The sequence below is a fragment of the Ceratina calcarata genome, unplaced genomic scaffold (assembly GCF_001652005.2).
Source record: "Ceratina calcarata isolate Rehan_Ccalc_2016 unplaced genomic scaffold, ASM165200v1 scaffold8, whole genome shotgun sequence".
Lineage (NCBI taxonomy): Eukaryota > Metazoa > Arthropoda > Insecta > Hymenoptera > Apidae > Ceratina > Ceratina calcarata.
Window position 1 is genome coordinate 102,692 of NW_017179316.1, and position 15,174 is coordinate 117,865.

Sequence of the window (15,174 nt, forward strand, 5' to 3'; positions counted from 1 at the left end):
ATTTTAGCTTTTTAATAGTAATAGGAATCTATAATAACAAATTCAACATGCTAGCATTGTTTAAGTGTATAGCCTATACATCCTTAAGTTGTTCGGTCCGATATTAAAAAAAGGTATTCTATTTTGAATTTCGTTCGAATATTAATGTGTATTCAAAGAGCTTAATGGTCCATACTCGAGTTATGTTTAGAATTGGCATTTCTTTAATCATAAATCACCGGTTGAACTCGACGCTTTGTCCGAAACATGCTTGATTGGCGGTGACCAGATCGGCGATCCTTTCCAAATAAGATCATCCAAATAGAATCGCCAGTCTGCCTTAAATTTTCAAGGTGACCAAATCTATGTCTCTCTTAATTTTAATACTGTCACGCGTCTGTCCTTACTCAATGCGGACGGCTTAATTAAATTTTCGTTATATCGCTAACCGGTTTACGCACCCGTTCCCCTCGTCCATCATGCGAATTCAATTTATGCTCGTATATTCCTTTTACCGACCTCCGAGATGCAAATTTAGTGAATCACCCTTCTAGGCTCTATAGCAATGGCGCTGACACGTTCAGTTTCGTCCAGAATTTTGGCAGAGCATCAAAATCATAGATTAAGACAGGCGTGTCAATGCGCCAATAGAAGTTACAGAACGTTGACACTCTTCGGTAAATAACAATTTGTTTTCACACGAAACTGCTTTCCAATACTGTTTTGTCTCAAGTTTAATGTACTGCACTGCCTAAGGAGTTATTGTAATCACGTGACTCTTCTAACATTTGTCTGTACATTTCTAACGTTCATTATTGTTTTACCGACAACCAGATAAAAATAGTGGAAAATATTAAGATTTACGTCAATCGATTCTACATTTCAGGATAATGAAGATAAAATTCATTCAGACATTAAAACGAATGTTGTCTTGATTGTCTGAGAAATAAAGACGTAGTATCGAATGGCATGAACCCATATGGCCAATTTAGTACTGACATTGACATTCTGCCATGTCGGAGTCTACTCCTTTAATGAATATTAAATCTTTAGTACAATATTTATTTAGTTTGATTTATTCAAAGCATTTATTCGGCGATTAGTTCGAAAGTTGTTATTTAGCACTTTACGCGTTGCTAACAGACGAAAATCTTTCATCGTTAATGCGCGTGTAAATTATTGTGCGTTTATATATGCGGCCAAAATTCTTCTACTCTCTCGTAAATCAGCTTCAAACCTTGGAGCGTCCAATTATTGTCTGGCCGCAAGTTCAAGTATTATCTTCAATCGGCACGGCACAAAACGTTCCCGAACGCGTGCTCGCAAAACCGTCGGACATCTGGCAAGTTTTAAGACGATTTTTATACACCACGCAGCTTCCTCTTTATTTACGCAATACTTTATACACATAACATTCTTTTATTGCTTCGGAAAAAGAACTGATAAGACGGAAAAAGCGCGATCAGGTCTCACTGCACAAGAATGTTCGTTCACTGCGTTAGCAGTTAACAAATCGTACTCGTTTCTTAATACGAACATCATCATTTTCTTTTACTAAATTCGATCTGCTCATCTTCTTCCGCATTAAATTCGCAACTCAATTCGAAAGGATGATGAACCAACTCTGGCTCACCTGTCAAAACTAAATGGCAAGATGTCAAATTCGACACTCTCCGCGATGAAAGGAACAACTCCTCACTCATTGTTGCCAATTCTTATTGAAGTGTACTGACAGCGGATAGCGACTTTCGCTCTGTTCAAAATATTGGGTCAGTGCAAAAGTTCGTGGTAGATTTTCAGAAATGGGTTAGCTCTGATCGTACTTTGGCCATGGATATTTGTTTTAATATTATGTTACAAACTGAAAAATATAATACCGTCCTAAGTCTCAGTTGATTTAGGTTGATTTATGCGAAAGAGTGGTTTTTTAATATGAAGAAAGGAAAATTGAAAATGTTCATGGACAATTTTCTATGCAGATTTCGTGATGCCATAATTTTTTCGAGTAGTGCGCAACGTAAACAACACAGGGTGCCGTTGAAAAATGATAACAGGTGTCTTATTCATCTTTCGCGTTTCACGGTGCCGGCGCGCGGCTGATTTATCACGCGGTACATCACTCGTTGTCGCTTAGCGCGCATCGTGATAAATAAATCCGGTTGTCTGCGTCTGCGGTGCATTAGTTACTTGTTTCTCGATTCTCCATTCTCGTCTCTCAATTCTCTTCCTGAATCGCGAAATAGAATGAGTCAATCGGACAATCTGGCGATAGGCATGCCCGGGTAATTTTAGATTTTCGAAACCTATTCGGGCGAAACGAACGATATTTCATATTCGTTGCCGTAAACTGGGTCGAGAATAGTATCTCACGAGCAGCACGCGGTGCGTTGCGCCGCAACACGCCGATTTATATCAAATAATGACGCAACGGACCTAAAGAAAGAGAATTGGGCCTGCGGTAGGCGGCAACAATCAGACCGACTTTAAATAGCCCATCAAAATTACCCATTTCAACCTAATACACTTCTAGAAATTGTCAATAAACGACTATCATCAACTTTCCACAGGTTAAACTGTCCATTACAGAATTTAACACTAAACTTGTCATCCAACCGGTAGAACGACCGTTTCTACATTCTTTTATAAAAAATAAAGACAAAACGTAATTTGTCTGACCGTATTACTCTAAAATTGTAATTTAACCTGGTACCAAACTAAATTACCAATGCTAACACTAAATTGCACTCAAATGTAAGAAAATATAAATGTAGTACGTGTCCCAATTTCTGTTGACGTTACAATCTCTGCTCACTGACTTCAGATTGAATACAAAATGACAGAAAGCAAGGCAGTGAGTAGAAATTGTGACGTGAACTAAAATTGGGACATTTACTATATAGCACATGACAAAAATTGTCGGTAAGTTTAATGTCGAAACTCTGAGCTAACTTTGACTGCTAGAACACGTTACCTATGAAATTATACATTTTTGAACCTGCTATGAATCGAAATTCGTATCTTAGTTACTGAAAGTAATTTCGATTTTGATTCTTACACCCTCCGACGGGTTCTCAGTCTCGATGTGCGTGTCGTATACTCTCCGTATTTTTGAACGCGTGTGTCGGAGATGTATAAGAAGGGTGGCTATTTCTGTTCGCGGGGAGCCGGAGAGATTCGTCGCGCGAACGGCTCTTTAGCCACTTGGTCCGTGCGACCGGCTAGTCTGGCGTTCGCCGCGTATCGCAATTCACGGTTTCAACTCGCGACAGTACACGGGAGATCCTCTGCGCGAAAATGACACGCGAGTCTGGTTCAGAGGCGCAGTGATAGCCGAGGGTGGGAAACGAAACCCGAGAAAAACGAGATTGACATTTTCCCGAGAAAATCTTATCGAGAATTGGCAGAAAATTTTTAACAATAGTTGCGATCCTAAATTTTTACATAATAGTTTAGATTACCGTCGTCAGACTGCAACCTGTGGGTCCATCATCGTTGATCTCAAAACGAAATTCAGAATTAATTTATAGAAAAAAATCTCGGAAAACCCTCCGAGTTTTCTTCCCTCGAAAAATGTCCGGCGTCTCGTCGATTCATCGTGCAAAACGAAACTGATGTCTGACAATTTGAGCGAGTGCAGTGCACCGGGCGTGAAAATAGATGGTGAAGATCGGTTTTAGTGAAAGTGATGAGTTGGAAATAGTTGGGTCGGTTGGGTTGAGACCGAGGACAGCTAAACGTTTAGCGAGCACATTTCGCAAACAGGAAGTATTAACGTGTTCATTAACATCAAAACGACTTAGCCGTTCCAAGTAGGAAGTAGAAAATAAGGATTACTCGTCCTGAGTGAATTTATAGACATCGCAGCAAGTAATTAATAAACAAGAGGTGATAGAATTATAAGAAATTCGTAAAACGTAATAAAGAAAGTGTGATAAATCATGAAATTCATCGAATATAGGAACTCTTAACACAATCGACGTAAACAAATGAAGTAATAAAATCTTGAATTAATAAACAGGAAACGTACGCAATTCATCAAAAGCCACGAGAAGATAAAAGCATCGGACTGACAATTGAAGTAGACACTGTCAAGTCGAACTACTGTCATTGGCCAAAGGTATTTGGCAATCGACTAGGCTCGTCGCACGGGCGCCTGGGCAGCTAAAAATCCTCCCGGCGCGGCCGTCGAAAGCTAGAAAGCTTCACGCTCGAAGGGTCACTCGGCTCGTAGAAACGGGCTGCGAAAAAGCTGACACTTTTTCGACAAGCAAATCCATCGAATTGGCCGGCGACCAGGGGACGAAACGAACGAAACCGAACAACTCCCACGGAATCCTCATAGGCATCCCGTCTGTAAAAATAAACCTACGCCTCTCTCGTGTACCAGCCTACTGCGTGGAAACTTTTTTAACGAATGCGTTGGGAAAAAGTTACAAGAATATAGTCCATCAAATTCCTAACAATCTGTTCATTATTTATGATAGAAATATTTCCAGCAAACTGTCTTTGAGAATGTGACGGTTTATTTTAGAATCCTGCGTTCCTACGCGTGTAAAAAAAAAAGTTATATAAAAAATCTTATAAAAGACGAAACTGCGTGCGGGAAAAATTGGAAAGAGACATCATATTCATGAGATTGGCCCGTCACGTGGCTTAGAGTCAGAAGAGGATCTTTCATCGTTCGTCAGGTGAACGAATTATGGCGAACACGGAAGCGCATTGTGGTCGGTTGAATCACGCGTCGACGTTGCACACATTAACCGAGACGACGGTGAACGCCAAGAGGAAGTCGCGAACGAACGCTCAAGCACAAGGATTGTTCATGGAGCTCGTGGAAAGAGTGCCAAGCTTCTAGCAATCAACGAGACAATAACGTTGTTTGTTGAAACCGATGGCATTGAACTTAACGAAATTGCATAATCTCGGAAGAATACTGTGCCATAGAAAACAGTATAAAATAAACAAACAAACAAACGTTTGAATAAATGCTTGTTTAAGAAGCAGCACGGAGATCGAACGATGTCCTTTTGCAGGATAACAGGAAGAAGCAGGGGCCTCCCTAAACCGAACTATTTCCCACTTCTGCCGCCCATTAGCCCCGCGGATGCGAAACGTTTCTGCCGCATCACCGGCAAGTCCTACGGTCTACCGACTCACCATTACATTCCAGTGCTGCTGGGCGTTCGCACGCACGACAAGTCGAAATGCAAAATAACGAACGCTTCCGGTTTGGGACCCCATCACTACACTGCTGGATTCGTGCTCGGCGAGAAGAAGAAGCACGTAATCCTGAAAGACTATCGTTACGTGTTTCCAATCCTGGAAGGCGAGGGGGAGCAGCAGCGAGCTCTAAGGGATTTATTAAACACGAAACATCCTCTCGTCGAGGAGGAACAGTCCAAGTTCGTGTATACTGTGGAGGAGCGAAGATGCAGTTTGGTTTTCCCATCGAGATTGGAAGCCGCGGTCAGGGACGGCGACGTGAAGGACGTGATGCTGTCCAGAGACTGCGATACCGTTCTATTTCGACTGAAGCAGGGGAAAAATGTATCAGTGGACTTTAGAAACTTAGAGGATTTCGAGAATTTATACGACGGACTGGGGCCGAACCAAGAAGTGCTAAAGGAGAGAGAAAGACAGGAGGCAGAGGCTAGAAAACGTAAGAGGAAGCGACAAGCTGGTTTGAATTATGCTAAGAAAATTTTTGAAGAAAAGGAGAGAGCTGCTGAAGAGGAGGAGCTGAAGCAGGCGAAACATTTGCGGCTGAGAAGCGTCAAAGAAGAAGCCATAGAAGAAGCAACTGAAAATTGGAAACATGTTAATTTGGAACAGGCGAGGATCAGAGGCTTCGAGTTGATTTCCGTCACGAGTCCACTGAAAGGAATAGGGAAATCTTTGCCTGAAATTCTAGATTGGAATTCGTTTCAGGATCAAACGAAATCTGCCGCGCAAACTGTAATTAAAAAGCTGCCGAGTCCTATCAAAATTAAACCTCAGATCGTAGAACAGGGCGCGTCGAGCGCGTGCACCAGCCCTGTTTCTGAGAGCACCGGCGGATTTGAGACGATATCAATCGTGAAGCCATTGACGCCGCTGAAAATAGAGCCGGACCCTCTTCTCCAGGCAGCGGTACAAAATATTCCAGCCGGCCAGTTGCGGGAATCGTCGAACGTGAACGCAAAGCTTTTACAAGCGGGCGACGAAGCTTTGGAACAATTACCGCGGGTCGAGGAGATCCCGGAACTCGTACGGAACCTCGGGAACGGTAAAGAGACCACCGCGCACAAGATTAAGGGTCTGAAATTAGACATAAAATCCGCGCAGAGGTTCATCGTCGGGCAGACGGTACAAACTCCTAGTGGGCCTATTTTCGTACCTGGCCAGACGCTGCAGACACCTCAGGGTCCCGCGTTCGTTCCCGGTTTCACGGTGAACACCCCCGACGGGCCCGTGCTCGTACCCGGGCAGATATTGAACGAGCAAGATAACAAGGAAGCCGCGGTATTTATAGCTGGACAAACTTTGCCCACGGAACAGGGTCACCGGTTTCTTCAGGGACAGACCTTCCACTCGAACGACGGAGCCAGGTTTGTTCAAGGCCAAACTGTATACACGGAGGATGGACCGAAATTCGTTGCAGGCCAAATTGCAAACGACGGTACATTCGTGCCTGGTCAGACAATTCATACTCCGGACGGGCCGAGGTTCATGCCGGGTCAGACGATCACCGATCATCGCGGTGAACAGGTGTTCGTCCCTGGACAGAGTGCACAGCTCGGTGAATCGTGGGAGTTCGTTCCCGGACAATGTATCGAGAGTCCAACGGGAGAATCGAAATTCGTTCCTGGTCAGACGATCCAAACCAATCAGGGGGCGCAGTTCGTACCGGGACAGTACGTGACGAACGACTCTGGAGAAACTTGTTTCGTACCTGGCGTAGTGAAAGACACGGCAGAAGGATCCACGTTCGTTCCTGGCATGACGTTGGACACCCCGAAGGGTCAAAAGTTCGTGGAAGGTCAGTTGATAAAAACGCGGGGGGGTGAAAGATTTCTGCCGGGGAGAACGTTGATAACGGAGGAGGGTTTTCAATTCGCTGCGGCTACGAAGTTCGACGAAGTCGTCTTCCACGACGCCGGGCCTGTCGGCATACCAGTCGACCCAAAAACTGCCAATGTTTCCGTACAGCAGTGCGAGATTTTCGGTCACATGGTGCAGACTGAAAGAGGCGTAGAATTTTATCCAGAGAACGCGAAGAAATTACCCGAGGGTGGGAGAATCGTTCCGGGCCAATTGATCAAAGGAGGCAAAGACGGTCCCCGTTTCGTACCCGGTGTCATGACAGAAGATGGTTTTCTGCCTGGTCAAATAGTGATGACAGAGAAAGGAGAACAATTCGTACCTGGCCAGGTGATCGACACGAGTACCGGGCCTAAATTCGTTCCTGGTCAGATGGTAGAGACTAGAACAGGTGCGAAATTCGTTCCTGGGCAGACCGTCGACACCGCCGATGGACCACGCTTCGTGCCGGGTCAAATCGTCGAGACGAAGGCCGGTCCCACGTTTATCCCCGGTCAGGTGATTTCCACGGAGGACGAGGGATCCAGATTCGTGCCTGGACAAGTCGTAGACACGGCAGATGGACCGAGGTTCGTCCCAGGTCGCGTGGTAGAATCTGGAGAACTCGGAGTGACCTTTGTACCCGGTCAGATAGTCCAAACCGAGGAAGGTCCCCGTTTCGTGGCTCCAGACTTGACCGACACTCCCGAGGGAGAAGTCGAGTTCTCCGTACAAGGGTTCGAAGTCACCCCTGAAGAGCTGCGACTGCTTAGACCCCAACATTTGCATTACAACCCTCACGTTCAACATCACGGGGAGACCAGCATAGATGCGAGGATGCTACGACAATTATCAGAGGCTGGGATGTCTGTTGGAAGGAAAGTGGCAACCGATCTGCCAGCTGTGGACGTCGACGTGGACCCGAAGGCAGTAGCTTTGGAACAAGCTTTGATAATGGCTGAGAAACTTGGTCTCCACGGTGGAACGGCGGTAAAAATGGCTCAGATAGTGTCCACAGTAGCCCAACTAGCGAAGAACGTTGTGATTCAGCAGGAACAACAATTAGACGAAGGTTACATCGAAACGAAATTAACTAACGGTACCAAATCTCCTATAATTTTAAATGAAAATGGAAATGAGGAAAAAGAAGAGAATAGAGACTATCAGAATAAAGATTGGTTAAAAAATGCTGTGAAAACTGCGATGTCAAGTGCTATTTTAGCTATCACTAATCACAGCATGGAAAATAGTAATGATTCTAATAATCAGGACTTCGTTTACTCCTCAATCAGCGAGGCTTTCAACGTCCTCCTCCGTCAAGCGAACACTAGCATCGATGAGTCAGTAGAGGAAATATTACAGATACTTTTAGTACCTCAGAATCGCAGCAAACTGTGTCAAACCGCTTTGCTACAATTATTAGAGAATAAAAATAATAAGGTGGACCTTTTGAAATCTACTGTAGTTAGTCGATCCTTAAAAGACGAGGTGGTACTTAACAGACTGTCGATGATTCTCGAGGAAGAATACGGTACAGATTTAGTCGGCCCCGCCTTTAGAACTGTTTCAAAGAACGATCCAAACCTAGTCAGTCGAGTGCTTCAGAAAGTATCCGCGGAAGTGTCGAACATCGTCACCGAGAAAGAGGCGGCAGAAACGGTTCACAAGGCAATCGTCGAAGCCATCAGAGAATCCAGCGAGATTCGCGTGCAGGAACTGTTGAACGACGAAGGCGACAAGGTTCGCGAGATGCTGCTTCAAGCTGTCGGGTTAGCTAAGGCTCTCGGCATGTCGAACATCGCCAGTAGCTTATTAGCAGTGATCAGCGACGAGAAGTCGACGCGAGCGTTGGCCAGCGACAGGGTCACTCTGGACGTTCTGAAACGGTTGACGGTAATGAGAAAATTAGCCGAAGAGCGACCGCCGTTTATGCACGCGCTGACTCAATTATGCAGCGACCCGGAATTGGCGAGGACGGATCCGAGGTTGAGAACTCTGGTGAGAGAAAGCGCTGCCTTGATGATAGTACCCGAGGAAGGACCCCTTCAATCGTCTGCCGACGTGCCCTCGGTTCTGCTTCACTCTGACAACAGTTTGGCTATCGAAGAGTTTCTTCTTAAACGAAGCCATAAACCGTTGTCGATTTTTATGATCTTGAAACAAGGCCTGCAGGCTGTGGTACCGCGCGAGGCTTCCCGCTCGGTGTTAACCGGTGAAGTTGCTTACACGGTCTTGGACGAGGATGGGATTCATCACTTCGAGCCGATGCACGTTTTCTCCGCGCTTCAACTGAACCGTCCGACCGCGCACAGATTCTCCATGTACTGTTGCCCGGTGGCGAAAGAAGAGGACGTAGACGTTGAGACCTTCACGGGGACTACGTCGATGGCCAGCAGCCTCGACGGGTCTGGCACTTATCAGAAACAGGAGTGTAACGGTGTCGTGATGTCCGATAAATCGTATGGTCACTCAGGCAGCAGAGAGAATACGCCGAGTTTCAGAAAACTCAGCAATTTTCAGCAAGACGAACGGGTAACGTAATTAGAGGATAGAATTAATTAGCAAATATATAAAGTGAGCCTGTTTAATATTCGAACAAAATACAATAACGGAACAGCTTTTTTAATATTGAATCAATCAACTATTTCTGTATGTTCACATTACGATAATAAATTCGCGTCTGAAACATCTCCTGCTATATAAAAAGCAAATAACATTTATTTAATGACGCTTGTTTATTTTAAATCCTGTTGCAGAGATCAGTGGACAATTACATAGTAGTGAAGGATTACAAGGGTGAGACCGATGGATTCTCCGTGAACGTAGGTGACATCGTCGAGGCACTTGAATATTCTGATCAATCAAAGTAAGCTCAACAAAAGCTACAATATTGCTTAACCCTTTTGTTACATATGATTGAAAGGATAAAACGAAAAAAGAGAGAAGAAATAAATGGTTTTATTAATAAAATTATAAATGATTTGGTAAATATAGTTTTATTAATAAATCTATTTATTTCTTCCTCTTAGTCATAAGCATAGAATTAGTTATAATATATTTGTCTATAGTGTGAACGTATTAATATTAGGTAGCGAGATTTATTGTCAAAAGTTTATTTTACATCATATAATCAAATGATACAGACCCATATTTTTGGCCAATTTAATGGTAACATTGACATCCTGCCCCATCGCGCCGCTATCGGAGTCGATCCCTTTAAAAAAAATGGGGACGGGATAACAAACAAATTTTCCCGATCGGTTCTCGGATCGTTGACTTCACGGTGCGTATTTGTATGTACGTGTGCGCGTTCGAAAATCTATTTCGGTGCGCGCAACGTGCGCCCTGGGCCGAAAATAGTCGGAGCCCCGAGCCGTATATAGTCTAAACGCGTGCAGCAGCGATTCCGATACTGATCACCATCTGTCACTTGCCGAACCGCTGTACCATTTGTCCTAATTAACTCACTACGTCGACGCAATTCCCGTTTGATGATCATTAACTAATCGTCTTAGAGTTTGAACATTTTATATTGTTGCGTTTTTCTTTAAATAATACGGCAGAATTTAAGGTTGCATGAGTTGTAAGATGACTGAAATAAAACAATTGATTTCGATCAGCGGATGAAATGAGAAAAATAGTCACAATTCGTAATAATTAGGTGAACTTAAAAATTGAAAGATGTGTCAAAACAAATGACAGATGTCATGAAACATTGATTTTGATTGAAGGCTTTGCAATTTTCTGCTACGACATAACTTACAGCTGGATTCGCCAATAATTCCCGTTTAAATATTCACTCGCTACTATTATTATGGAACAGAAGGAGTATCTAATAACTGTTAAACTTTCAATGCTTTGTCATTATTTTTGCTTAAGGACTAGAATAGAACCTTAATTAAAATTGATAATCATCAATTCCTCATACAATATCTTAATACGATTGAAAGTACGTAAAATAGTTGCTTGTAAAATGAAGAATCGCCATTCATCACCATAAATCTGAGCCTGAACATTTCTAAAAGCCATCACAACATTTTCTTCGCCGCCTGTAATTTTCTTCAGGAGAAACTAATATTACTGACAGTAATTGCTGAACAAGCAAAGAGAACTCTAACAGAAGGTGAATGCGTTGAGAAACGATGCTTGCGATTAACAGACAGAAATTAAAAAGTCGGAACAGCTGAATTACACAGAAATTAGTGAAGGCTGTTCGCTTATTTTCTTACGGCGTTATTTTTACCAGACTAAATCGCTTGTAAAATGCGTGGATAATGCTGATAATGGAAAGTTACGCTTCTCGCCATCGACAATGCCACCAGCCAGCGGAACAAAATAATCAAACCGCTTCGATTCCGCTATTCGCCGTAAACGCGATCTTGAATTATCCTATCTTCGCTTGCTGCGTGCGTATAAATAGCCGCACGCCTGCTGAACGAGATTGTAACAAAGAAAAACTATCGGCTGGCCGCGATCTAAACGAGGCTGCAACCCCTTCACGGCTAACTCGCTTCGATTAGGGCGGTGAAAATGATGTTTAGTCTGCGCGACGCTTGATGGGAAACACGCTCCTGCCGGAATATGCATTTCGAAGATCGAGGATGATGAACCGTGGCCCGTGCGGACGTTTTATTTTGTAGGAAGATCAAGCTGGATCCTGATCTAGAGATCGGCGAGATCGAGGACACGTTGGACAATTCGGCGGCGTGGCACAAACTGTCTGTTCGACCGCGTAGGAAGTACACGGGTTCCCGTGCTCGAACTACTATCCCGAGATCGGCCTCGGACACTAGCCTCCAGAGGTAACGTAACGGAGAAATGGAAAACACTGATTATTAAATTATTATTAATAAAAATTAAATCAGTCAATGAACTGCGTGAATACGATCTTATGAAAGACGTATAAAAAACAGTTCTTCGACTATGCTCACTAGGTGGTAAATTAAGATTCATGATATATTCGGGGCAAAGGAAAACGATCATAACTCGTTGAAAAGTGATGTGCGATGATTTACGATGACTTTAATGAAGATTGATCTTTTATAAACGTCCCGAAAAACGTAACAATTGGCTGTCAGCCAGAACAAGTTGGACGTCGATAATATGCCAATAAATTACTCGATAAGAGTTTACGGCAGTTTTTTTTTCAAGATTTCAATCGTGCCAGATAGGAGCATGAACGTTCTTACGTTTACTGCACGATAGCTATGTTACAGTTTTAATGAACCGTTTCGTTGAACGTCGCATGCTAAATAAATTTTCGAGTTGCATAACGAATAATGGCTGGCTCCAATCGGCGTTGCCAGAAACACGATTCCGAGGATGGCAAAATATGCGCCGACAGATCTGAAAATAAGTTGTCGTCCGAAGGTGAGGTTCAAGCTTGAACAAAGTTTTCATTTCCTATCCTGGCAGCGGCGCGTTCAATGGATCGGGGATATTTACTATTCGTCGTGTATCAATTGTTGTGTATTATTATTATTGTTTTATTAACGAGCGTAAGCCCTTTAGAATATACAAAGGAGAACAAGATAAACGCGACGAACATAAAAAAATACAATTAAGAACGAAGTAAAGTACGTGCCTAATGTCAATCTTAAAATATATTGCAACACTTAAGCAAACTGATAAAATCAAGAAATAATGCATCCTCGATTCATTCAGATTTTCGTACATATGAATTGAAACGTAATAAAAACGTTACAACTAAGAAGGAGACACAGTACATGTCTGATAATAAAAGAATTTATTCATATTGTAAGGAATGGGTGAATATGAAGACGCGTGGGTGCCAGGTTATAATTAAGTTTAATGACTAAGGCATCAGACTTCTCTTCATATGTATACGTATGTGTATGTATGCACACGTTGTTCATTCAAGAGAACGCAAAATTTGTTGGCGGTCCGATTGGCCCATTAGGCCTTGAATTTTTTAGTCAGTACCATTTAAAGCGAACCAATTATACCGCGGCTGATGAAAATACACCCGGAATTATGTGCGTTCGAATCGGAAACGAGCTCGATAATTGATCTAATAGTTTTACGTTAAATTTATCTCCTTCGTATATGTAGTAGATCTTCTACTATAATATCCAGTTAGTTAGTTAGTTAGTTAGTAAGCGTTGTCTAATAGTCACTCAAACACATCAAACTTCAGGATAAAATAAAACAAAATACAGTGAAAATATTCGATAAAAAAAGAACTGAAAATAAAGAAGAATCGCAATTACCGATTTGTATAAGCAAAATATATAAAATACAATGTCGAAAAGTGTTCATTTGTAAATCGCAAATACATTTTTGGAAGAATCATTTTTCCTAAAATTTAGTACGAACTCCTGGGGCACCGCTTGATTTCGACTCGTTACGTTAAAAGCAACATACGCAGACAGACAATAAGATTTAAGTAAACGATTTATTCTCGCAGAGTGTACGTCCGCACGGTAGACGCGAGGGAAGGATGGCTACCCATGTCGATTCTTATGCAAACCGCTTTAAGCGAGGACACGCTCGAAAGTCGACCGGAGGACGCGAAATATCGAAGAGAGTAAGAATATTATTATTAACGTGATAAATTCTTATAGCTTTATCCTGTAATTACATATTTTAATTATATCGACTGGATCAGGGCGGTGGTGAAAGAGCTGGTCGAGACCGAGGAGGAGTTTGGTAGAGACCTTCAGCTGGTCGTTGAGCGTTATTTGAAGCCCCTTGACAATCCAGACGTCCCGCGAACCGTGCGCGACATCAAAGACATCATCTTCACAAATTTTAAACAGATCGCCGATTTCCACAACACGTACGTATTTTAAAAATCGAAGCGAAGAGAGGAACAGCTCACTGCGACACATTTTATACACTCAATACCAAACTGCAAAATTCTTACAATCACAAATTCCCGTCTAGAGTATAAAAGAATTCAATTTTGTATAAAAATTATATATTACATATATTCTACATATATATAGTATAATCTGTAAATTATAATCTATATATTATATACACGTATGTATAATTATAACGTACGAATAGATATATTTAGACGCGAATCTTTTTTTCTCACGTTATTCGAGTCGACAAATGAGTGTCCGTTTAGAACACGCGACAGGTGATCCCTATTAGAGTCGGGATGAGACGAAATAGATAAGAAACGCATTTGCACACACGGCACACGTCGCACACGCTCGCCATTAAATATACATCATTGCACGTGATTCTCTCTTTAGCGAAAACGATGCGTGAGCAACACGTATGTATATACAGTGCTTTCCACTTGAATAGCCTCGGGTAAAAATTGATATATGCGTATAAGTTTATGTCAAAGAAAAGAATTTCGTTGAAAATCCTTGCTTACTACTTGGACCCATCTGCATTATAAATTATTAGATTAGTTCAGACACTTAGAAAATACATTGTCGTTGAAAATATAACAGGCTTCTGGCTTCCACGTGAAAAGCCTCAAGTGTTTAGTCATAGTCAGTTGATGCTTTGTAATAGAGAAGAAATATTTATAACTACATTTCATCATTTTATATATCCACGTTATTTTATTCATATTACGTACAGTTTCCTACGAAAAAGTAATATATACTATTCGTAGTTGTCCAAGTGAACAGCACTGTAAGTCCAATGCAGTCCGGGCATCGTACTCTGTGTGATCGTGTGTTTCGTGATTAATTTTTAATGACGTAATAGAATAATGAGCGTTGTTTTTAGAGTTTGTAGTATTCCCCCCTCATTGATTGACACTGCCAAATGCCTACGAATTCATCCTTCCATAGAAAAGACTATAAACTGTTGCCAGAACCCGAGTTTCTTCGCTTAAACGCGACTTTTAAGTAGTATAAGACGTTTACGGTCAGACGAGGCACAGAAGAATGAGTTCGTCGGCCGGCCGTCTCTAATCGTATAATTCGTCATTTAAGGATGTATTGGATATACAGTCAATCCTAAAAGTTTATATACCTTAGAGAAATGCATTTCCTGTAATTAAAAAGAAATCAGACGTCGGAAGAATAATGCTAATAATAAATAACTACGTGCTAAAAAGTATAGAAGCAAATATCCAATTAAGTATTGACGCTGACGAAAATTTTTTTTTCTCAAAATATCGACAATTTTTAATTAAAAATAGTG

The 15,174-nt window shown here is 42.2% G+C and overlaps 1 protein-coding gene across 9 annotated transcripts in view; it reads left to right on the top strand.

Moving 5' to 3' along the window:
• The window catches only part of Obsc (Obscurin), a 51,293-nt gene that overhangs the window by 8,820 nt on the left and 27,299 nt on the right, over positions 1–15,174 (top strand). For 3 of the 9 annotated variants that reach the window (XM_018034643.2, XM_018034641.2, XM_018034642.2), the window contains exons 4-7: positions 9,795–9,904; positions 11,679–11,840; positions 13,466–13,585; positions 13,667–13,837. In XM_018034643.2, coding sequence (XP_017890132.1) covers positions 9,795–9,904; positions 11,679–11,840; positions 13,466–13,585; positions 13,667–13,837 — 563 coding nt within the window. Of the gene's footprint in view, positions 1–3,234; positions 9,571–9,794; positions 9,905–11,678; positions 11,841–13,465; positions 13,586–13,666; positions 13,838–15,174 lie in introns of those variants that run through there. The other 6 variants (XM_018034636.2, XM_018034638.2, XM_018034639.2 and 3 more) reach the window with 4 other exon arrangements.